Consider the following 26,462-nt stretch of genomic DNA (forward strand, 5'->3'; position numbering starts at 1 on the left):
GACATGCTCCAGTTCAGCCAGAGCTATAGGATCTGAAGCAGTAATTAATTCTGGGAAGTCCCAGGGCCTCTGTTATGCAGGAGGTTCGACAAGATGATCACAAAGGTCCCTTTTGAACCTAAAAAAAATTATGAATCTATGAAGACCACAAATGGTAGTTTGGTGGTCCCAAAGAGGGAGTTTCTGGGGGAGTGGTTCTTGGAGGTTCTGTAGCCGTTGGTCCAACATCCACACCTGAATCTATGTATCTGAAGCAGATAAATGTCAATCTATAAAGGTTAGAGCCCTTTGTAAGGTGACATGTTTTAATTTGTGGATGAAATGAGTTTATTTTAAGATTTTGTTTCTACTTCAATTAATTTTCTTGGAAGAGAAAAGAAAAAAAATCAATGTGCATGGAAGTTTTATGCTTCAATCAAGTACACAGGCTGGATATGTTATTTAGTGTATGGTAAAAAGCGTCCTTTTTTGAAACTCAACCTGCTTTGCCATTGTTCATCTTGTTGATTTAAATGTTTCTATTTCAATGTGCCATAATTAAAATGTTAGTGGTCAATATTTCCTTGAACGCTACTCAAGAAGTTTTAATTCACGTGTAATTGCTTTGTAGATAATGCCAGATTAAAACAATCAAACAGCTGGCAAATAAGCCCTCCATTTGGATATTTTAAAACATATCATGCTCGTCTACTTACTTTAAAATCAGCCCATGGCATTCAGTATTTTACAGATTCTCAGTGGTATTAGGTTGGGTTGTTTCATAATTGCAATGGAGCTAATTCTGCTTTTAGGTACTTCATTGTAAATCCGAAGTACATCTGTTGACGTGGATGGGAAGACATCAGTGTACGTTTTGAGTAAGACTGTGGCAAATCTGGCCCAAAGCCTTCACAACCAGCACAGCTTCCCCTCAATGCTGATGAGTTTACACAAAGATAAGCTAAATAATGGACTACCGATTTAGTTTGAAATTTCCACTTTAGAAAGGAACGAATTAAATATTTGTACTGAACTAATTGCAATACGACCAGCCTGTGGTGCAACTCTTTTTCTTCTTTTAATCAGGACTTTATTTTCAAAAGCTTACTATTAATATGCATTGCTAATAGCGGATGTATATCTGTTAAAGAATTAAACTCAATTCTTTGATTAATACAACATTGAAATACTACAACCATTGCTCCTTCAAATTAATCTGTTATGCTTTCCTTGCCTGCAACCATGCCTTCTTCAGCTCTGAGATCTCCCCCATGAAACTGGGTCATGTCTGGGCAACATTGGCATTGAAAGGAAAGGCCGAATGGTACAAAGACGAGGCACTGTCTATATAAGTCAATACTGAATGCATGCTGAGCTGCTGGAAGTATCTTTCAGAAGAGATGTAAAAACGGAGGTCCCCAACTATTTGCAGTCATTAAAGATTCGACTCTACAGTATGTAAGGAAGAGCTGTTAAGTGTCAGATTTCCATGTGGACTAAATTCTGACTTGTGTTCATGTTATCATTTGTACTGCAGCTGCACAAGCCTGCCCATGAGACCCATCAGCTCATCAGCAATACAGGACTTTTATCGTGAGAGTTTCTTTTAGACTTTGTGGACCAGAAAGGTGCAGGTAGACACACACATTTGAAACTCAAAGAGTTATCCAAAATGGCTAGACAGACTTTAAATATTTTACATTTTAAAAAGGTAGTCTAACAGCCCATGTGCCAGCCAAATCTTAGCTGTATGCAACTGGAAAGGGTTTGAGATATTAGGATTTTCAAATCCCAGGTTTATACTGTACGTTTAAATTCTGTACTAAATATTGTTAGATTCACTTGTGAGAAATGCCCATAGCATGTTGGACGGGTGCTATAAACATGAAACAAGCAGCGGAGATTCTAACAGATCTTTCACAACAGCAGCCCTACTGGTCAACATTAGAACATCTGGTACGTCTAGAAAGTTTTACTCTGCCTGAAACATCAGTGTTTAGTGTGGAGGGTGATTGGACATTTAAGATAAAGTTAGCAAAAATGCGTAAAGGTATACATTGGCACCTGACAGAGGAAATTACACAGCAAGATGGAAAAGAATGTATTCAGTTTTGATACCAGAAGTTGGAAATGTCCTTACCAACTGCCAGACGTTATAGCTGGCTAACATAGAATCATATGGAAGTGACCTTGAGAGGTCATCTAGTCCATTCCCCTGCATTCATGGCAGGACTAAGTATTATCTAGACCATCCCTGACAAGTATTTGTCTAACCTGCTCTTAAAAATCTCCAATGATGGAGATTCCACAACTTCCCTAGACAATTGATTCCAGTACTTAACCACCTTGACAGGAAGTTTTTCCTAATGTCCAACCTAAACCGCCGTTGCTGCAATTTAAGCCCATTACTTCTTGTCCTATCCTCAGAGGTTAAGAAGAACATTTTTGCTTCCTCCTCCTTGTAACAAGCTTTTATGTACTTGAAAACTGTTATCCTGTCCCCTCTCAGTCTTCTCTTTTCCAGAATAAAGAAACCCAATGTTTTCAATCTTCCCTCATACGTCATGTTTTCTAGACCTTTAATCAGTTTTGTTGCTTTTCTCTGGACCTTCTCCAATTTGTCCACATCTTTCCTGAAACGTGGCACCAAGAACTGGACACAAAACTCCATTTGAGGCCTAATCAGGTGGAGTGGAGCAGAAGAATTACTTCTCTTGTCTTGCTTACAACACTCCTGCTAATACATCCCAGAATGATGTTTGCTTTTTTCGCAACAGTGTTACCCTGTTGACTCATATTTAGCTTGAGATCCACTATGACCCCAGATCCCTTTCTGCAGTACTCCTTCCTAGGCAGTCATTTCCCATGTTGTATGTGTGCAAATGGTTGTTCCTTCCTAAGAGGAGTACTTTGCATTTGTCCTTACTGAATTTCATCTTATTTACTTCAGACCATTTCTCCAGTTTGTTGAGAGCATTTTGAATTTTAATCCTATCCTCCAAAGCACTTGCAACCCCTCCCAGCTTGGTATCGTCCGCAAACATTATAAGTGTACTCTCTATGCCATTATCTAAATCACTGATGCAGATATTGAATAGACCCAGACCCAGAACTGATCCCTGTACAACTCCACTTGATATGCCCTTCCGGCTTGATTGTGCACCTCTGATGATTACTCTCTGGGAACAGTTTTCCAACCACTTATGAACCCACCTTATAGTAGCTCTATCAAGGTTGTATTTCCTTAGTAAAGTCAAGATATACAACATCTACCGCTTCCCTTCTATCCACAAGGCCTGTTACCCTGTCAAAGAAAGCTATTAGGTTCATTTGACATGATTTGTTCTTGACAAATTCATGCTGACTGGTTATTTATCACCTTATTATCTTCTACGTGTTTGCAAATTGATTGCTTAATTATTTAATCCATTATCTTTCCGGGTACTGATGTTAAGATGACTGGTCTGTAATTCCCCAGTTTGTCGTTATTCCCCTTTTTACAGATTAACACTATATTTGCCCTTTTCCAGTCCTCTGGAATTGCTCCCGTCTTCCATGGCTTTTCAAAGATAATCACTAATGGCTCAGATATCTCCTCAGTCAGTATTCTAGGATGCATGTCATCAGGCTCTGGTGACTTGAAGTCATCTAACTTGTCTAAGCAATTTTTAACTTATTCTTTCCCTATTTTAGCCTCTGATCCTACCTCATTTTCACTGGCATTCACTATGTTAGATATCCAGTTATTACTAACCTTTTTGGTGAAAACTGAAACAAAAAGGTCATCAGAAGTCCAAGCTCAATTTGCAGTGCCATAGTGTAACAAAACAGTCTGTTTTAGGATACACATAATTTTCATTTTCCTAAGGCTATGGAAGCGGGACCTTTCTAAAGACAGAGGAACGTTTGAATAAACTTGTAACTGCAATGTACATATTATCCAGACACATTTGACAGCAATGTACTTTAACAGAACAACACTGGGTTTACCACAAGAAAATATTCTGCAAAAGAAGATAAAGATTATAGTAGAAACTTCCCTATGTCAGTACCTAACTGACCAGTTTACAAAGTATCCAATTTCCATGATGGATTGCATGGACTGATGAGGCGGGATATAAGGTGTCTACACTTTTATTTCTTCCTCTATGACTGTTTGGAGTGAAAATGGCAATAATCTAACAAGCAGACCACCGCTGGAATGTTATTGGCTTAGTGGAGGGTTACCAAATGACACACTGAAAACCACAGCTCAGCACAGAAACTTACACGTGCGTTTTGCAGGAGCAACACAGATTACAAAAAAACCCGTAGCTGTATATCTTTGCCTGAATGCTGGAAGGCTATTTGAAAATCCATCAGAACTCTGTAAAATATTCTATTAAGGATTCTGCAATCCCAACCTCTTCCACCTAAAAAATCCCGAGCTATTAGGCAAACCAGCATAATTTCAGATCAGCCCATCAGCATGTTTGTCAAGCCTTAAAAATAGCAACTGCATTTAAAATTATTTTTAAACATCAGAAGTGAGAAACTCAGTCCCGATAAAACATGGCGTTGGGAGTGAGATGGTGAATTTAAATGAAGCTGTCAGTCACCCTGTCAGTTAAGTAGATGGACTCATATTTCTAAAAAAACTTTTGGTGGTCTTCCTGACTGATACGGCTGCAATTAACATCTGAAATGCACCTCAGTGTAGCAATAAAAGAAATAATGAGGCCGTGCTCCAATAGCCTGCTAAAATGGCATTCTTTAGATTACCTCTCTGGAATTTCACTTGTCTGCCAAATCTCATCACTCCCCTCATTTATCTACCGACCACTGGCAGCCTCTTAGAGAGCAATTCTCATTCTTCTGAGTCTTGTACTTATAACATAAACAGGTCATGATAAATTCCAGCCCGCTTTCCTCGCACTCTGTACCCAGCAGGGCCAACGATTAAAGTGCCGGAGACCTGAAAAGCACATATTCACTTCACTTTACTTTCATCACCCTCTGGGCGGCTTTTCATTCTTTGGCTAAAAATGGGAGAAGAATGACCCTTCACAACACAAGTGCAGTCAAATATAATAGACATACAAATTGCTCTTTCTTGTTCCAATATACCATTGCTATATAATCCAGTTCATTACTACACATTAAACATGGGCACTTCCAGTACATTCCTGACTTCCAGCTGTTTGCCCCTAGTTGGACTTGTTCTCTTATAAAACTATAGAAATCAGTGGGCATAAGTATGAATTATAAATTATGTGCAAACAAAGCCAATTTGTAAAGGTTTAAGGGACCAGTAAAGTCAGATATGCAATAGAAGACTGCGGTTTGCTGTAAATAGGACTCACGACCTTTGTATTCTTATGTTTTATTATTCAGCCCCCTTTCGTGTCTCAAAAAAATTCAGGGAACTCCCTTAATGATAGTTATTTCCTTTCGATCATTGCTAATACACTTTGTCTCATTTATGAAAGAATGCAATGTAGAGGTAGAAATAGCTGAAGAATGCAGTGGAAAAATCAATCAAGCAGCAAAATACTAAGCACATTGGCACTGACACAATTCTTTTTGTGACAATAGAGTCATGGTCAGTAGGAGTAGTTCTCGATAAATCCAGATGTTCAGGACCAATTTAAACAGCCTTCAAAATGGCACATAGTTGAAAATTGCTATAAACATCCTGATCCTTTGAATTCACCATGTGTGTCTTTCAAACTGAAAAAATAAACTTGAAATAAAATAAAATGAAATCACTGTTCTGCATTAAAATTTGCTTTATTAAAATAGGATTATTATGCAGTCATCCTATATAAAAAGTTGTTTAGGTCAATGCGAAATTTCAACAAAAATCTTAAACACCAAATGACAAATAGGAAAATCTGAAGGGCATTATAAAAGCATTTGTCGAATAAGTGTTTTTGCTATGACCAGTATGTTTAATTGTAAAGACTCAGTCATTATGGAGCACATGAAATTACTATAATGTGAGTGCACAACTGGCTGGAAAACGATACTCAAAGCGCAGTTATCAATGGCTTGCTGTCAAACTGAGAGAACATATCTAGTGGGGTTTTGCAGGGGTCATTCCTGGGTCCACTACTTAGTTAATACTTTCATTAATAACTTGGACAATGATGCAGAGAATGCTTATCAAATCTGTAGAGGACACGAAGCTGGGAGGAGTTGCAAGCAGGCAAGAGGACAGGATTGAAATTCAAAAGGACTGTGACAAATTGGAGAATTGGTCTGAAATGAACAAGATGAAATTCAATAAAGACAGGCACAAAGTTCTTCACTTATGAATTTGATTTTTTTCCTTCCTAACTACAAACCGGGGAATAACTGGGTAGGTGGTAGTACTGCTGAAAAGGATCTGGGGGCTATAGTAGATCACAAATTAAATATGAACCAAACATGTGATGATAAAGTTGCAAAAAAGGTTAATATTCTAGGGTGTATTAACAGAAGTGCCAGCTCTAGGACATACAGGGCCCTGATTGCGCAGTCCTCACTTGTATGGCTATTCATGTGCAGGTTTGGGCCTGTATTTTGTGAAGTGTTGTGAGATAATCGTAGCAATGAATTATTTCATTGGTGCCCTTCATATTCCCCTCATTCATGCTGACAGCCATAATTCCTCCTTGTGATAGACACTGGAACCAACACAGAGGTGCCGTGAAGTGTGTACAATTTAAATAGTCAAAAGCCTGGAGAGAAAAAGGGTTCTTCCCTCCATTTTACAAATGGGGCCCTGAGGCACAGGGATTAAGTGACTGATCCAAGGTTGTACAGCAAGTCTGTGGCAGAGCTGTGGACTGAATCCAAATCTTTTGTTCCAAGTCAGGTTCCCTTTCTCCTAGTAGTTAGACGTTGCTTTGCAGAGTCCTATGAAGACATACAGATTGATTTACAAATGAGCAGCTTTATCCCAGTCATGGCACCATGCTGCACAAGGTGAATTAACCACACACATCATTATTTTTAGAACCGCCAGTTTCTGCCAATGTAACCATGCCACTTCCCTTTCACTGCACCCCCAACAGACTGTATCTCTGGTCTCTCTTCAATGAGCAGCCAGCATTACCATCTGCAGAGATTAGAAATATTCTAATTTACAAGTTTGACCTCAGACAGGGAATATTCAGAAATCCTCAAATTAAATTTATATTTCTGTCAGGTTGAAAGAATACATTTATCAACATTGGAAGGCTTCTAAATGCCTTCCATCTGCATAATATCTCATTCCACAGCGTCTTCAGAAGACGAGTTTTATTGTGCCATGCACAGGAAAGTGAGGAAGAATGAAAACATTTGGTATCCTCATATGCTAATACTTTCACTACTGCCTTTAATATATACACATATATATTCTTTATTCTGGTTTTCCATCCAAATACTCATATCAGGATTTAACCACACCAATGGGCCTTGCAATAAATGAAAAAAAGAAGATCAAATAGTATATATCTGAATATTGCCAGCTATCTTGGATGGAAATTAAAAATGTCATTGCAATAAGAAGGCTTGATTCTCTGCAGACAGAATCAGGCAAATACAAGTCAGAGAGGCGACACAGAGACTAATGAAGTAGCTGAATTATATTTTCAGTCCCTGAATTACATCTTAATTACTGCAGCCAGGAGAGACTGACAAACATTTTCAGAGAAGTGTGCAGAAAATATGCTTCACATTATACCACTAGAAAGTGGGGGACTCAGAAGATGCACACCATAGAGAGACTAAAGGGACACATTGCAGTTTTGAACAAACCATTAACCACAGGCTTAATTTGCTAGAAGAGAACAGTTAACTGACATTAAAGTTTAGCCCACTAGAACAAGTTTTTTTACTTATTTACTTCCTTTGCTCTGGCACGTAAGGGGAGTCCGAACCTCATGCTAATAATAGCTTCACACAGGGCCGGCTCCAGGCACCAGTGGAGGAAGCACGTGCCTGGGGTGGCACATGCTAAGGGGCGGCATTCTATCCATTCTTGGGGCGGCACAGTCCGGGCGGCTTTATTATTTTATTTTTTTTTTTGCTTGCTTGGGGCGGCAAAAATGGTAGAGCCGGCCCTGCCTTCACGATCCCTGCTCCCCACTCCAACCTCACCCCAAACTGTACATCAGGAATGGGCCCAGCTCCATACAGCAGAAGCAAAAAGCCACCTGGGCCAGTCCTGTGGTTGTCATGGCAGCTATGGAATGTGGAGCAGACCCAGAAGAACTGGTGCGTGGACACTGAAGTCACCAAGACCAATGAGCCTTGAATGCTCTGGTGCCACAACCGTGAGAAAGTTGCTCAGTGCAGCTAGGGCCTCTGTTGTGTTTAGGGCTAATTACCACACCCACGCCAGCCCCTTCATTTACCACCATCTCATTTATCATCTCATCCAACTCCTAGGTCAGCCAGCGGCAAACCTTCTATCGTTTCTAAGCAGGGGGTGGATTGAGACCTTAGTGACGGGGCTCTGATTTGGGGAATGTGGCAGACGTGCATCTCATTGCCTGTTCTTTGGGTCAGTGGGGACACAGAGCATGAAAAGGATCATTCAAAAAACAAATGTCTGCAGTTGGCATGAATTAGATTCTGCTTGGAGCTGATGATCAGATCTTGGGAAAACACTATTGGGGTATTCCTTTCATAGAAAACTTTATAGTGTATATGCACTCGGTGCGTAATCCAATCTAAATAAAATCCCACTGCAGCAAATAACCTAGAAATCAGACCTTCGGGACCGTTCCAGATTTTCAGTGGAGGATTTTCAAAAAGATTTCTTTTTATAAAAATAATGCATCCGTTTTACCATTTACAACTTCATCTGCATTTTCTGTGTATGCTATTGGCCTCATGCCTAGTTTGTCTTTATTTATGGCACTATAATGCTTCACAGATCGTGAACAGCTAAGCATCCACAGACTCTTCGGGGCTTGCTGAGAATGCAGCAGGATACGAACATCACACTGGATGCTCTGTTTATGACATGCAAGGAAAGAAAATAATAATAATGCTGTTGAGGTATTATAGACTTTCCATCAAACCCAATACCAAAAGTCTATAGCAGTCAGCTATGCTAGCCACAACAAGAAAGGGGGGGAAATCATTCAGGGGCTGCAGGAAAATCCTGAATTATGAAGAGGCAAACAATTCCAAACCCATCTCTCTCTCTCTCACACACACACACACACACACACGTGCCTGGTTTAAAGGAATAGCCTTCCATAGACACAGCAGGTGTCTATCTCTTAAACTCTGTGAGGATGTTTACAATGTATACAGCTAAATGGCTTGTCTAATTTACAAGGGAATTCTTTAACACGCTCCTATAACGGCACCTGAAAAACACACGGTGTCGAAAGGCCGAGACACATGAAATGATCTAAAGTGCCACCATCAGAGTGACTGGAGTAACAGCTCTAACAGCAGCTCTTCGATAATGGCTTTCATCGCCAATGTATGCATAAATCAGATACAATACTATCCTTTAAATCTTTAAATTGTGAACTTGCTGTACTAATTGCTTCAATAACTTCACTGCAAAATGGTTCGACCATGAATCTTTTTTTTTTTTAACGCTAAGCTCCCTGAATCCTTGACTCTCTTGGGTGTCGGGTGGATGGGTCCGCATCCCAACATTACAGTAAAAGAAAATCCAGAGCTCAAGCCTCCTTATCATTCTGGCAGAGTCCATCCTGATCGTCATCCAAACCAAAAATAGCATATGGGGAGAGGGGAACATCACTTCCTCATTCAAATCCAGCATCCACTGGCTATATATAATTAACTATTTAGTTGGGTGTGGGGCGGAGGATAAGAATGGCCTTGCACAGAAAGCAATAAACTGAAAGTAACTTGCCAATTTCAGCCAGTTCTCCATCTTCCCATATTTTACTTTCTTTGAAGGTTTGCTGCTAGGTATTTTTATTTTTTTAAAATTACATGAAAAACTGACTTCACTGTGCTGCAGCACACAATAAGTAAAGAGTGAATTAGAGCTTAATAGCTGTTAAGGTGTATCTCAATGGAGTAATAGTAAAAGGAACGGCTAAAAATATAGCTGACCGGCCCGGGTGTTCAGAATGCAGTGTTGCATTCCTGTAGAAGTTAAAGTGTAACGCAAAGTAATTCTGCAGTAGCCCAGCGAAATCATTTCCAGGATTTAATTAATTATTGACATCAGGTTGGATTCTGCATTTCCACATTAGGATTTGTGCAGCGGGTGGAAAATTAGGGGTAAATTTGGACTGCTGCGTGTGGAGACTTAGCAATATGACTCCCATTAACATTAATGAGAGAGAGCGAGAGATGCAACTAGGTCCCTACGAGCAGTACTCAACAGTTCCCTGCAACATCTCTTCCCAGACTGACAACGAAAAGCAGTATCATGATCCCAGCATTAAAAGTCTCTGTGTTCCACCTTTCTAGGAGTCACTGCTTGTCGAGACCGGTGATTGCACATACTATTAAGGGGCAGATCCTAAAGCAGGAGCAGCGTAGTGGCGTTAGATCGTTCTCGTCTGATACGCGTTATTGACAGCCTAGCATTAGGGCTGGACTATCATAGCTTTCCCGTGTGTAATATACTTGAGGTGGGGGGTGGGGAGAGGAACCGTTTGAACAGACTTTTATAAAAAAGATTTCTTGCAATAGATCCCCCCTCGCAAACGTTAGGAGTAGAAATGGTGCCCTCCCATGGGTTGCTGAGAGCCGGGGCAGGGAGCTTGCTCTGCATTGAAGGCTCATTAATTTTCAGGCTGCAGGTCTCTCCCCCTGGCTGACTTCTCAAGCCCAGCTAGTAATCAGGGACAGCCTGATTCTTATTTTCTGCATGCAATGCCTTTAACAAAAATTACAGCTATAGATAGAGATACACCTCCACAAATGACAGGGATACTTTAGCTGACACTTCAGACAGGAAAAAAATATCTTGCCCTTCTAGAGCACCTTCTTGATAAGCGTCCCTATGCCCATGATATACATTATTGAAAATAACTCACAACGCCTCATGATCATTATCTCCTCTTTCAGAAGGGGAAACTGAGGCACAGCCAGGAACAGAATGCAGAACTTTTGACTCCAAGATTATTCACGTGCATGTTGTAACATACACATACATTGGTGTGCACTACAATAACTCCTGCTGTGAAAGCGCATGTCATTCACTGCTATCCTACTCACCTCGTCAGGAAACAATGGCAACATAATATTTGTTTGGGTTTCATTATTTTTATCCCCAAGTGTTTGCGCTAGAAATGTTCTGTTAAGGCTCTGGCTACCTACCAAGATGCCTTTTTGTCATTCTTTCCCTCTTCCTGAGCTTCCCCATCCAGAGGAATATTTGATGCATACAACGAAAAAGTGTTAAGGCAAAGAACACAGCGTCAATCATTTTAAACGGAGGGGTGCAGGACACATCTTTTCAGTTCAGGGTAAGATTGTGTGCGATGAATACACTGGCAACATACTGACCTGGCCTCCCCCAGGCTGTCAACTTAGAGAGAACAAGGAAAAAGCAGCAGTAAAACACAGACAAACAGTAAACACTGGCATTTTTAATGTGCACACTCCACAGACTGAAAACCCAAAAGCCCACGTTGTGTTTAACTATTCCTACCTACAGAGGCTGGTTCTGAAAACAGATTCACAAGCAGAGACTTCAGCAGGTCTTCATGCAAGAGAAAGGATCTCTGTGTGTAATGTTGTTTTGCTAGAATAGGGCTCTTAATCCTGGCATTAAAGATACATTTCAACACCCACTGTTACCTACCCAACATTTGCCTCTTATACAGCATGCAATATATTCAATATACGCATTCACTAAATCCAGTCAAGAGTGTTTTTCATTCTAAATTCCAAATGATTTTGAAACACCTTTTAGCCAAGATATAACCTTTAAATCTGCCTTCTGTTATTCTGGGTGTGCATCCTGGCCTGGAATGCATAAAGATCAGTGTCATAAGAGGATTAAGTAAATATGCTCTCAGTGAAACAGTTAATACGCCTTTGTTAAAAATCTGGTAAATTGCCCTTCTGGAAAAAGGAATAAAGCTCTGCTTTTTTAAATCATGATGCTCACTTTATACCATAAGCTTCTTCCCTTATAAAGGCGGACCTCCTCCGTGACCCAGGAAAATTTCTCAAGAGGAAAGTACAAAGGCTTCTTCCTGGAGGAGGAGGAGGGGAAAGATTGGAGGTAGTTAATGAGGCACCTTCATGGAGAGGAGCTGAAGTTTATGATGAAACGGCAAATGGGTTTTGGAGAGCTAACAAAAGTTGGTTTCTGTCTATAATTTATAAGCTAGATTTTATGACACACCGGAGAAGGGAGGGGGGAGTGAGATGATTCCACCCAGGCAGAGATACCTGCCAAAAAGGGGAACAGGGATTTTTACAATTTAACACCTGAGAGATCAGGAAACCCAGAGACCAGGGTTGGGATGCAACCTGTATCTCAAGAAGCTTGGGGTAGGGGGAGAAAGCGGAATCTCCAGAAAATAGCTCTTCAATACAAAGGACATTGCCAGTATAGTAAGTACCTCAACCCTACAGCTATATAGAAAGCAGGAACAAGGAGTTCTTCTGAAATGGATGGCACTGCGGAGACAAAGGACGCAGGCTCGGCGAGCGGTTCTGTGGAGATTGTTTGTCCGACCACGATGGAGGCACAGAAGCGCACTCTCTCTCCAAGGACATGTGAGAACATAACAGATACATTTTCCTTTTCTATAGGTTAGGATGAGACAGCCTGTCCAGCTTAATCTGCAGTGAGCTTAAACTCAGATGCAAGATGACTGACACTGAATTCTGTTTTGTTCATTTTTTCTCTCTGCTTTAATTCTTCAAATAAACTCACTTTACTAAGGGATCGTCTGTGTGTTTGGAAGGGTTAACCCAGCTGTTCCACTGCCGAGAAAGACCGGCACAGGGAGCCACATGCATATGGCCCTACTAGGTGAAGGAATCTGGAAGTTCAAGACACCCACCCTTTTTTCGGTCTATAAGGACCAAGATCCCAGGAGTCACCCTTGGGAAGGGTTTTTATAGATTCCAAGGCAGAAGAGACCAATGTAATCATCTAGTTTGACTTTCTGTATTAACACACGCCATGGAACTTCCCCAAAATAAATCCTAGAGCAGATTTTCAGGAAAAAAAAATCCAATCTTGATTTAAATATCATTAGTGATGGAGGGAGAATTCACCACGATACCCGAGAATTTGTTCCATTGGTTAATTACTCTCACTGCTGAAAATGTACACCTTATTTCTAGTTTGAATTTGTCTAGCTTCAACTTCCAGCCACTGGATCATGTTAGACCTTTCTCTGCTAGACTGAAGAGCCCATTATTACATATCTGTTGCCCATGTAGATACTGGGGGACAGTAATCAAGTCACCCCTTAACTTTCTCTTTGGTAAGCTAAATAGATCGAACTCCATGAGGCTATCACTATAAAGCAGGTTTTCTAATCGTTTAATCACTCCCAGGGTTCTTCTCTGAACTCTAATTCGTCAACATCCTTGAACTGTGGGCACCAGAACTGGACCCAGGATTCCAGCAGTGGTCACACCAGTGCCAAATACAGAGGTAAAATAATCTCTCCGCTCTACTCCAGGGTGAGTTGCAATGGGTGAAAGGGGAGCCTGGGAGCCATGGGGGAGCTGAGAGACTGAGTGGGAACAAGAGGTACTGGTGGTCCAAATTTCACGTAAGGATATGTTTCCGTGTAGGACTTCTTTATTTCCCAGTGCTGTTGTATGTCTCCAAGACTCCACACACATTTACTAGTTGGTGGTGGTGCTTTCATAAGCTCAAAGCATGGCTTGTTGAAAGTTAAGAAAACAAGCGTCAATATCAGTTGAGTTCCTCTGGGTCTTAAATGTGAGATACCTTTTATAATGGCCAACAGTATTCGACAGGGGGAATAGGAAGGTGTGTATGACGCGCTCATGTTTTATAAATTGAAGTAGTTTTTAGACTTCTAAAATTTCAAAGCATTTATGTGAGACCTCTTTAAATGTGTATGACCACATGTGCCTTTCATTTCAACATAAAGAAATTAGTATGGTCAGGTGACATCTGTGCTTCCACATAAATGAAAGAGGACACTATAGTTCAATGCTAGAACCAGTCTGAATTCCATCGTCATGCATCCCAATGCCACTAGGTATTTGCAGCAATTTGTTGCGCCGGTGTTAAAGCTGTTGCTACACCTGCTCTGACCTAACAACCCTGCTTAGTCAGCAGGGGCTTCGCCTTTTGCTTTATCTGGCTTCCCAATACATTCTGAGTCCACAAACGTCGAGATTCTTTTAAAGTTTAATAAGAATCCAAGATTGCTTTTTAAGAGGCTGCCCGGGGTTTGGGCTGGAATGAAAATAAGGATTCCATCAGCCCTACCCAATTATCTATCTTTTTAAAGCTCAAACACACGGGCATCACCCACAAAGAGACTGCAGCTGCTATTTTTAGGCATGCCAGACAAGCGTGAATGCTAAAAGCAGGGTCTTGAATTGATACACTTTGCTAGGAAAGGTGTATCTGAAGGACTCCCTGAGAACGGTCTGATCGGGATTCAGAAATATGGTAGGCAGGTTTGAAACAAATGGAATAAAGCCAGCCCTCTGGGGTAGACAATTTCTGCCAGGCTGTATACAATGTAAACCACTCATTCTTAATGAAACAGTTCTGTTCCCTTCAATCCACCACAGGACTTAGATCCCTTGCTATCTATAGAACCATTGCTTAGTTTAACTCTTTAGAGGTGTTCTGTTCACATTCATATTTGTATGAAATACATATTTTACATATCCTGGAGCAGAAGAAGAATAAACCAGCACACTCAGATCACACCAAGTTACATATCAGAATAATAAGCAGGTTAATAACTTTAACAACACCTCCAAATATAATCATGGGGAACTCAAAATAATACAAAAGGAACACGTAGCCCATCCTCCATTTGTGGGGGACAAATATTTACCCCGATTTTGCCTATTTCCAAATACGGAGGCTATCCCACCCTTAGGCTCTGATCCTGCAGTGAGCTCTATGTGGTTGAATCACTGGGCCCAGGCAGAGCCCCACTGACTTTAGGGGGTGCCCCCTACAGGCAGAGGGGGGTCTGCCCACACAGAGGTCATTGCAGAATTGGGACAGTCAATAGCTGGCAACAGTTCACGCACACTACAAAACATCTTGCATAAAGCTTATATTAACACCTTGGTGCCAGGAAACTCAGGCCAAAACCAAGCATGGTAATAAAAACCCTAAAGATCAAAGATTTATCATAATTCCGAGACTATTTCCCCCTTGTCCCTTCACAGCTGAAATTGCCAACATTATGGAGCAGCAACTGTTTCTTCCCTCATTAAGGTTACAGCAGAGTTTACAAAAGCATCCCAATGTTGCTCTTCTTTCTACAACCCAAAGGCATAGGAATCTCTCCCCCAGAACTGGTAAATTAGCTCTAAAACCAAGGTAACATTTTCTATTGCATTTGAAGTCATGTGGACACAGGGGTTCCTGAAGTGTGATATCCTAAAGATAAAGGCGTCCACCAAATTCCAGAAAAATCTTTAACTCGCTTGACTATTTTGTAGCAAACAACAAAACACAGAAAAGAGTTTTGTTTTAAAACCTAGTTTTGTGGCACGCTCCAGATCAGATCTAGTGCATAGGACTGACGATTGGGTGATTAAACTCAAACTATAAACGTCATTAAGATTTTAAATAGCAACATCTAAATGCCTCATTGGCTCAGCCAAGTTTAAAATAAAACATTCAAGGATTTCTGGAGCACTCAGCTTTCTTTACGGAAGTAATGAACAGATTTGCACAAGAGCTCAGCTGTCATGAAAGCACCTAGGCCTCGAACCTGCAGTTGATTCCATAGATGGTTCTCTTGCCTTCCCCACACCCCGCAGCAGTCACTAGCACTGGACTTGGGTGCAAGATAAGTGATATGGGCACATTTCCCAAAGTTAGGAAGTTTTTCCTAATGTTCAACCTAAACCGCCCTTGCTGCAATTTAAGCCCATTGCTTCTTGTCCTATCCTCAAAGGTTAACAACAACAATTTTTCTCCCTCCTCCTTGTAACAACCTTTTATGTACGTGAAAACTGCTGTCATGTCCCCTCTCAGTCTTCTCTTCTCCAGACTAAACCACAATTTTTTCCAATCTTCCCTCATAGCTCATGTTTTCTAGACCTTTCATCATTTTTCTTACTCTTCTCTGGACTCTCTCCAATTTGTCCACATCCATTTGTGAGCATTCAGCAGCTCGCAGTGGTCTAAAAACCTTGCCCCAACTCTCCAGCCCCTTTTTTGTGGAGACACACATCCCACGTAAGCCAATCACTGGGGAAGACTCATCAGGGGGAAAGGGAGAAAACTGAAGTGCTCTTTGTGTTGCTACCCTTAGTTACAAAATGCTCCCTATGTGTCTTCCAAAGCTCCATGCTGGAGAGCAGGACATGGAGAAGAGGGAGCATGGATGGTGCCAGCTGAGCGTGAAGGGTGGTGGAGAAGGGAACGAAGGGGGAAGCAGAGCAGGATTGAGGATTACTGGAAAGCTTATAATGGGCATGTCAGGGGCCTCAAGAATCCCTCCCAGCCACAGCACTGCCATTCAATGAATCTAAACAGGTTCATGGGGGGGCTGATCATTCTTTTGGGGTCCTTAAGAATGAGCAAGGCTTGCTGAGGGTGGAGGGCAGGGCACTGAAGAGCCTCCCTGAATCTCGGCGGTATTGGCATGAAGACCTCATTCAGCTTGTGGGCCCTGAGCAAACCAGATTCTTTCACTCCTGTATCTATAACAAAGAGTCACCTTCTTAGTAATGGCAAAACTAGGATGCTTTATTCTGACTTGGACCTGGTGTTGAAATTTCCAGCAATCCCATGTGGAATACCTTGTGGGATTGTCACTATTATTCCAATCAGTGCTCCAAGTGCTAACGGACCCTTGAGCAGACTGGAATGTGAAAAGAAAAATTGGGAATTTTTACTTTTCATCCAAATTTTGTTCCTATCAACATTTTCCATGCAGCTTTGAGAGACACACCGCTAGCAATTCAACAGCAGAGACATGCAGCCAACCCCAAAACAAAATGCTCTTGCCCTTTCTTCAAGAAGCCACTTGTTCACTGTAGAGATACAGTGGCTTTTCAAACTTTAAGTCATAAGCAGACACTTTCATTTAGCTCTTAGAAATATCCAAAGCAAAATGTAACCCACATTAAAATAGAGTGGCTCTGTCGCCCTCTAGTGGCTAGACTACACAGTGGATTCTGAGCAGTGCAAGTTGGGAAATAGTTTTGTTGGGGTGGGGGCACTTGCCCATGTAAAATTTCAATAGAAACCAAAATCCTTCTGCCCAGTTTTTGTCTGAGACATGTTTTGTAGGGGAAAAAAAACAGATTGTTTCTGGTTTTGGCCTGAAATTCCTTTTTCAGTTGATGAAAAAAGCCAAAACCACACCAATTGTTTCCCAAGGTTAATAACAATCCCCCCACTTTCAATTTTGACAAAAATGGACATTTTCCACAAAAATGTCCATGTAATTGTAAAACCAAATTTGCTATCAAAGTATGTTTTGATGGAAATGTTTCGACCAACTTTACTTGAAAGTCTTCTACTGGCTCTGTTCTAAAGGACCTGACATTTTACAGCTTAAACAGAAGAGGCTCATAGATCCAAAGGTTCCAGATTCAATACCGTGTGGAGGACCTAATCTACAACAGGGGGTCCTGTGGCACCTAGGAGACTAACAGAAGTATTGGGAGCATAAGCTTTCGTGGGTAAGAACCTCACTTCTTCAGATGCAATTCTTATAGGTGCCACAGGACCCTCTGTTGCTTTTTACAGATTCAGACTAACACGGCTACCCCTCTGATACTAATCTACAATGCCGCTACAAGGGAGCAAAGAATTGAACGCAGAAAGTTGTAACTGCTCAATGATCATAGAATCATAGAATCATAGAATATCAGGGTTGGAGGGGACCTCAAGAGGTCATCTAGTCGAACCCCCTGCTCAAAGCAGGACCAATTCCCAACTAAATCATCCCAGCTAGGGCTTTGTCAAGCCGGGCCTTAAAAACCTCCAAGGAAGGAGACTCCACCACCTCCCTATGTAATGCATTCCAGTGTTTCACCACCCTCCTAGTGAAATAGTTTTTCCTAATATCCAACCTGGACCTTCCCCACTGCAACTTAAGACCATTGCTCCTTGTTCTGTCACCTGCCACCACTGATAACAGCCGAGCTCCATCCTCTTTGGAACCCCCCTTCAGGTAGTTGAAGGCTGCTATCAAATCCCCCCTCATTCTTCTCTTCTGGAGACTAAACAATCCCAGTTCCCTCAGCTTCTCCTCATAAGTCATTTGCTCCAGACCCCTAATCATTTTTGTTGCCCTCCGTTGGACTCTTTCCAATTTTTCCACATCCTTCTTGTAGTGTGGGGCCCAAAACTGGACACAGTATTCCAGATGAGGCCTCACCAATGTCGAATAAAGGGGAACGATCACGTTCCTCGATCTGCTGGCAATGCCCCTACTTATACAGCCCAAAATGCTGTTAGCCTTCTTGGCAACAAGAGCACACTGTTGACTCATATCCAGCTTCTCGTCCACTGTGACCCCTAGGTCCTTTTCTGCAGAACTGCTACCTAGCCATTTGGTCCCTAGTCTGTAGCAGTGCATGGGATTCTTCCATCCTAAGTGCAGGACTCTGCACTTCTCCTTGTTGAACCTCATCAGGTTTTTTTCGGCCCAATCCTCTAATTTGTCTAGGTCCCTCTGTATCCGATCCCTACCCTCTAATGTATCTACCACGCCTCCTAGTTTAGTGTCATCTGCAAACTTGCTGAGAGTGCAGTCCACACCATCCTCCAGATCATTAATAAAGATATTAAACAAAACCGGCCCCAGGACCGACCCTTGGGGCACTCCGCTTGAAACCAGCTGCCAACTAGACATGGAGCCATTGATCACTACCCGTTGAGCCCAACGATCTAGCCAGCTTTCTATCCACCTTACAGTCCATTCATCCAGCCCATACTTCTTTAACTTGGCGGCAAGAATACTGTGGGAGACCATATCAAAAGCTTTGCTAAAGTCAAGGAATAACACATCCACTGCTTTCCCCTCGTGCACAGAGCCAGTTATCTCATCATAGAAGGCAATTAGGTTAGTCAGGCACGACTTCCCCTTCGTGAATCCATGCTGACTGTTCCTGATCACTTTCCTCTCCTCTAAATGTTTCATAATTGATTCCTTGAGGACCTGCTCCATGATTTTTCCAGGGACTGAGGTGAGGCTGACTGGCCTGTAGTTCCCCGGATCCTCCTTCTTCCCTTTTTTAAAGATGGGCACTACATTAGCCTTTTTCCAGTCATCTGGGACCTCCCCCGATCGCCATGAGTTTTCAAAAATAATGGCTAATGGCTCTGCAATCTCACCCGCCAACTCCTTTAGCACCCTCGGATGCAGTGCATCCGGCCCCATGGACTTGTGCATGTCCAGTTTTTCTAAATAGTCCCGAACCACTTCTTTCTCCACAGAGAGCTGATCACCCTCTCCCCATACTGTACTGCCCAGTGCAGCAATCTGGGAGCTGACCTTGTTCGTGAATTCAGAGGCAAAAAAATCATTGAGTACATTAGCTTTTTCCACATCCTCGGTCACTAGGTTGCCTCCCTCATTCAGTAAGGGGCCCACACTTTCCTTGATTTTCTTCTTGTTGCTCACATACCTGAAGAAACCCTTCTTGTTACTCTTAACATCTCTTGCTAACTGCAACTCCAAGTGTGATTTGGCCTTCCTGATTTCACTCCTGCATGCCTGAGCAATATTTTTATACTCCTCCCTGGTCATTTGTCCAATCTTCCACTTCTTGTAAGCTTCTTTTTTGCGTTTAAGATCAGCAAGGATTTCACTGTTTAGCCAAGCTGGTCGCCTGCCATATTTACTATTCTTTCTACATATCGGGATGGTTTGTTCCTGCAACCGCAATAAGGATTCTTTAAAATACAGCCAGCTCTCCTGGACCCCTTTGCCCTTCATGTTATTCTCCCAGGGGATCCTGCCCATCTGTTCCCTGAGGTAGTCAAAGTCTGCTTTTCTGAAGTCCAGGGTCCGTATTCTGCTGCTCTCCTTTCTTCCTTGTGTAAGGATCCTGAACTCGACCATCTCATGGTCACTGCCTCCCAGGTTCCCATCCACTTTTGCTTCCCCTACTAATTCTTCCCTGTTTGTGAGCAGCAGGTCAAGAAAAGCTCTGCCCCTGGTTGGTTCCTCCAGTACTTGCACCAGGAAATTGTCCCCTACACTTTCCAAAAACTTCCTGGATTGTCTGTGCACCGCTGTATTGCTCTCCCAGCAGATATCAGGGTGATTAAAGTCTCCCGTGAGAACCAGGGCCTGCGATCTAGCAACTTCTGCTAGTTGCCAGAAGAAAGCCTCATCCACCTCATCCCCCTGGTCTGGTGGTCTATAGCAGACTCCAACCACGACATCACCCTTGTTGCTCACACTTCTCAACTTTATCCAGAGACTCTCAGGTTTTTCTGCAGTTTCATACCGGAGCTCTGAGCAGTCATACTCCTCTCTTACATACAACGCAACTCCCCCACCTATTCTGCCCTGCCTGTCCTTCCTGAACAGTTTATATCCATCCAGGACAGTACTCCAGTCATCTGAGTTATCCCACCAAGTCTCTGTTATTCCAATCACATCACAGTTCCCTGACTGTGCCAGGACTTCCAGTTCTCCCTGCTTGTTTCCCAGGCTTCTTGCATTTGTGTATAGGCACTTAAGATAACTCAATGATCGTCCCTCTGATTGTCAACTATTTTAGGTACCTTAGCTGTGAAACTTCAGACTTTCATTATTTTGTTTTTCTTTAAAATTTTATTTAGCTCTGAGTTTCCTGTTTGTTTGTTTTTTTTAAATCTAGGTTCAATCCAGATTTTGCATCTTGAGCCTACCTCCATAGCTGTCTGCTCAGAAATATTTGACCATAAAATAGTTGTCAGAACACCGACTGGTTTATCATGCCAAATCCTCTGCGACTTAATCATGGCCAAGACCTAAAGACATAGTCAAGAAGCATGACAAATTCCCAAGCACAAGAAGTGGAATGAGATGTAAATAGACCATAAATAATAGATCTCAGTAAATCCACGAAGAAAATGACAGCTAAAACAATTTATAAAGAGGATGAAGAATCTGATCCTCAGATCTAACCTCAGTCTAAGTCAAGAAGGATCCAAACTTTAAAATTACAAACATTTCCAAAACAACAGCTCGAAGAGCACTAACTATATGTTTAATGCAAGGCCAGGCTTTCGTGTTAGTTTTAGGCACATTAATTAAAACGAAGAAATTCAGGAAATTCCAATTGATGGATATTAAAAAGAGACCTTAAGTCACCCTCATGTAATAAGACTCAAATATTTTCCTATGCGGTTTTCAGCAGCTTGCTACCTGTAGCTGACCTCAGTGATATACCCCTAGGCCCTGTGTGTATGGAAGATTCTGGGGAAGCGGAATACGTATATAGGGCATGTCGACAATAGAAATGTAAGTAGACCTATGTTAGGTCAATTTACAACCACCACAGTAATTGCTGTTGTGGTTCGTGTCCACACTGCCCTCTCTCTGTCGGTGGTGTGCATCCTCACCGGGAACGCTTACTTCAACTTCAGAGGGGCAGTGGGGGTGACTGAGAGCCTGAGCTGCCCCTGGGATCCCCGCTCCCAGGAGCCTGGCTGCCCCCCCGGGCTCTTGGCTCCCTGTTGCAGCCGGGCTCCTGGCTGCAAGCGCCACGCCCAGAGTCCGACCTGCTCCCAGGGGTCTCAGTCGGCCGCTGGGGTCCTTGTGGGGAGCCGGGAGCCTTCAGGCAGCTGCCAGGCTGTGCCTGTCCAGCTCCCCGTGGGGAGCCCAGGGGTTGGCGCGAGGCTCCCGGGAGCTGCCTGGACTCCAGGGGTAGAATTCCCTGCTGGGAACCCAGCAGCGGTGGGGAGCCAGCCCCAGTGGTGAGCAGTGGGGAGCCAGGAGCCTCCAGGAAGCACCAGGCTCCAAGAGGGGAATGCGCAGCCTGCTTGGAGCAGGGAGCTGGGTGGGGGGACTGGACTGGAGCCCTCCCACCCCGGTGACAGCCCAGCTTTCTCGTCAATTGGACTCGTGAAATTGACAAGAATGACAGCCAACAGCCAACATAATTAGCAGCGGCGACATGGACGCTGTGTCGCCCTAACCACATAGACATAAAGCCCGGCGCCTCTCGTGGAGGTGGAATTATTACATCCGCGGGAGCAAGGCTGCAGTGTGAACACTAACGCCACGTTGACACCTCCACTTACGTCAGCAAAACTTATGTTGCTCAAAGAAAAAAAAACCAACAACTCCTCAGCAACGTAAGTTTCGCCAGCATAAGCGCTCATGTGCACTGCTGGTGGGAGAGCGTCTCCTGCCAACGTAGCTACCGTCCATCACCGAGGTGGTTTTATTATGTCGACGGACGAGCTCTCTCCCATCAGCACAGAGTGGCTGCATCGATACTGCTGTGCTCCTGTAAGCTTGCTAGTGTAGACACGGTCTACATGTGTGCGTGTACGGATGGTACTTAGCACATCAAGTAGAAGGTGCTATATATGGTTATTAAGCAAGGTTACCAACAATCATTTGGCCTACTGGACTCTGTAACAATCTGTAATACATGAACAAACGAGTAAAACGGTGTTTGTTGTGGCCATGTCGGTCTCAGGATATTAGAGTGACAAAGTGGGTGAGGTCCAGTAAAAGATATGACTTCACCCATCCTGTCTCTCTATTTATTAAAACACCTGTTAATCCTTTAGGAACAATTTATAAATTCACCATTGATATAAAGTGTGACTAATCTGGTGAATTAAACAAGGCACATCAGTAAACTGAGTGAATTAAAGAGTGGGCTAGCAGTCTCTTTAGGGCAGGAAAACCTATTGAAAAAGCAGTTTACTCAGATTTTAAAAACTGATAACTAACCTAGCAGCATGTACAACTGGTCTTCTAGAACTGCAAACTCTCCTACCCTATGTCAAAAAGCGATACAGTGCATTTATTGCTGATGAAATCTGTTCATGAGAGTCACACATCTTGAAATCTTATAGAGGCTGATTGGCTTATTTTTTAAAGGTTCAGTAAAAGAAAAAAAAAACTGTCACTAATTTGGAACCCTGCTGTCCTTTTAAAAACCATCTTTGAGACAATGCTTCTTACATTATAGGATCCTCCAAATGTTCACTGCAAGGACCTTCTCCTTTGAAGTAGTAAAAAGAAAAGACTTTGATCCTGCTTTCCTTATCCTGCGGTCTGTGTAAATGTATGTGCATTAGGCACTCAAAACTTTCCACTGTGCTATGGGCAGGTACAGCCGTACTGCGTATATACACAAATGCCGGGGGAAAGCTCTCTAGACATCTAGTGGGAAATGCTCTATCCAGTAATGAGAAGGGACTATATTTCACTTCTGTGACTAGTTTTGTCTTTGTAGCTGGGACATGGGCAGGTCAGATCTGGATTTGCTTTTCTGTTAGCCCAATGAACTGCTTTTACTGCAAGCTCCCAGTGTGAGGAAATGGTCAATTCCATTCCCTATCCGTTGCCTTTGCTCCATGGTTCTGGCGAAGGGGTTCGGAGACCCGACCCCTGGCTGCTGTGTCAAGCAACATAACATATTCCAAGTTCTACTGGGCACTCACTTTCCATGAGCATGTGTGGTGTGTAGGACATACAGTATTACTGCTCACCTGTAAAACTTACATAGACCATTTGGGGGAGAGTTTCAAAGGTACAAATTGGCCCCTGACTCCCTTTTATAGCGTTGCAAGTTTTCCCCTAAAATCTCAAAGACCACTTCCTTCACCTCTAGGCTCATTTTGTGCAGATAATAAGAGGTTTGGGCCTTTATTGGGTTTTGAGGTTTATTCATTTTTGCTCACTTCACTTGATTCAGCACAATAACTATTCTGGATACAGTTTGTATAAACAATTGTATTATCCACAACACCTCATAGGGCTGTATTGTGCAGCAGAATTCATAGAAAGACGACTCATTAAGGTTTCAACATGTTTTTTTTTTTAAATTATGCATTCAACCTGGAATACGCAGAGGTGCCCTGAGAAGGGCACCATTAACTAACAACAGTGGAATCCGGAATACTGCACTTGCTGCAGGCAACTGTTGATGTGTCAGGGGCAATCCCTGTACGTGTGGAGAACACAGAAGCATTGGTAACTGGGGAGTGGTGAGTGACTGCATGCACTCAGAGCATATCCTGATCGCAACACTTCCTTTCCCAAGCAGCTCCATCAGGTCCTAACTAATAAATGTGTCTCGTCATAATACTGTTAACTTTTTTCAACGCAAGAGTCTGAACTTGCAACCCCTACTCATGTGAACAGCTCCTTGAACATCAATGGGGATATTCACAGGAGTTAAGATTACTCGCAGGAGTAAAGGCTGCAGAACTGGACTCAGAGTGTTCTCTCTAAGCTACATTGCAAAAGTTTGCATGTTTGTAATTTGTCTGGGGCTCCCCACTTCCTTAGTATTCCTGGGTCCCCTTCAAACAGTGCCAGACAGTAGAGGAGGTAAACGGAAACTCTGATAAGAGCTCTGGGAGCGGTTTACTTACAGTACACATCCACTCGGATTGATTTTATAGCTGGGGAACCCAAACCATTCTCCGCCTTGCAGTAGTAGCGGCCTCCTTGGTGTCGCTGGATATTTGTAATCCTCAGAGTTTCATTGAAGACACTCGAGTCTTGGAATCTGTCAGAGGCACTTCCCGCTGTTTTGGTCCACCTGATCTGAGCAAGCATCGAAAAAGATTGTTACTTTAGGTTGGCTGTTTGTAAAAATGAATGCAGTACAGCTGCAGAGATACCTCTACAAACCTGAGAGCAGCATGGGCCCTGTGGCTCTGAGAAATCAAAGTGAGGCCCATTTATTGCAATACATACCAACGCGCTGGGGTAGCAGTCTGAGAACTACTACCTCGATCCAAAGTACAATTTGCCTTTTTAAAGCCGAAAACCGCAATCATATTACACGTTACACGTAATTGACTCCCTTTGAGAGTCTTTTTGGTGGTTTCCGATACTGTCATTTCTTTGCATCATTTGGGGTGCCTGTTACTTAAATGTTCCAGGCCGGGTACAATTACCTAATGGGGTATTTATGCAGTTGGATTGGGGAGGGGGGGCATGATTAGTCAGTTTAGCCAATCACTGCATTGCTTATTGCTTCACACAAGCGGTTATTATATTTTGCCAGCCATAAACACCCACTTTATTATTGCTGCAGCTGGGGCTTTTCATTATTTTCCTCTCCGGCCCCCCCTCCTCTGGTCATAACCTTTGACAGTTACTGGCAGAGAACATGACACTTAGTTTGGTTCAGGCCTGTGGTCTGCAGGGCGGGCCTATGTCGATTTAAAGCTAATAGGCCTGGCTAGATTTTTCCCCACAAAAGAATACCAGGAGTGGGGTCCTGGAACTAGTCTGTGTTAGCAATCACTGATTACTCTAGTTAGAAATATCTTGTAAAGAAATCTATCCCGCTGGTGAGGGATATATGTGATGACTCAACCACCAGCAGTAACACATCTGCTTAAATAGCTGCAGAAAAACCCTCTAGGAGCAGAATTAAGCAGAGCACCTCAGGTCTAGTTCTGTGCTGTTCTTTTCAATACCTGAGGCAATTTGATATTGAATTTATTTTTTGTATTGTTCCACCTAGGTTTATATATAAAAATATTTTAATGCGCCAAAGCACTAGTTATAATGGACGCATTTGCCAAGATTTTGAGCCCCTGCAGCTCCCATTGAAGTCAAATTAATGAAAATCAGACCACACATTTCTGTTTGGAAACATCTTAAAACATAACAGAAGCCTCCAGCCGCTTTTCAATAGCCATATCATACACAGCGTGTTACAATTTCAGGCAGCTGTCTATACCTGGGGTGGGGGGGGAGTTAAAATAGTTACGTGGCTTTTTTTTTTTTTAAATGGGCTGTTCCAATAATTAGAACTTCTCCGACACCAATAATTATTTTCCCAAAATGTGCAAACTTTTCAAAGCGACCACTCCTGTTAAACTGCCAACACAGTTGGAATGCCTATAACACTCTATGACAAACAATGCAGTTCTTTTCAACACAGCTGTGCACAACAGAATCCGCTCTGGTAATGATACGGACAGTTGCTATGGTATGACTCAGTTAAAAGTTTGTACAATTGAATGAAACATGCATTGAAAATACTTGAGCAAGTTGCAACGGCCGCACGTCACAGCACACGAAAAGGGACATGTTCGGCCCAACGTTCCGTGACATTAAACCAGTTTGACACCAAGTCGCTCCACTGACTTCACAGCTACGCTTCAGTTCCAGCAGTGCCAAGGATTGGCCTAGTTATTTTGTGAATGACTCTTCCATCTCACG

General features: G+C 42.6%; 1 protein-coding gene across 2 annotated transcripts in view; it reads right to left on the minus strand.

Annotated features, from left to right (window-relative positions):
* The window catches only part of MDGA2 (MAM domain containing glycosylphosphatidylinositol anchor 2), a 619,444-nt gene that overhangs the window by 309,014 nt on the left and 283,968 nt on the right, over positions 1 to 26,462 (minus strand). For both annotated transcript variants that reach the window (XM_034770448.1, XM_034770447.1), the window contains exon 3: positions 24,653 to 24,827. In XM_034770448.1, coding sequence (XP_034626339.1) covers positions 24,653 to 24,827 — 175 coding nt within the window. The remainder of the gene's footprint in view (positions 1 to 24,652; positions 24,828 to 26,462) is intronic.

The sequence above is a fragment of the Trachemys scripta genome, chromosome 4 (genome assembly GCF_013100865.1).
Source record: "Trachemys scripta elegans isolate TJP31775 chromosome 4, CAS_Tse_1.0, whole genome shotgun sequence".
NCBI classification, from domain to species: Eukaryota; Metazoa; Chordata; order Testudines; family Emydidae; genus Trachemys; species Trachemys scripta.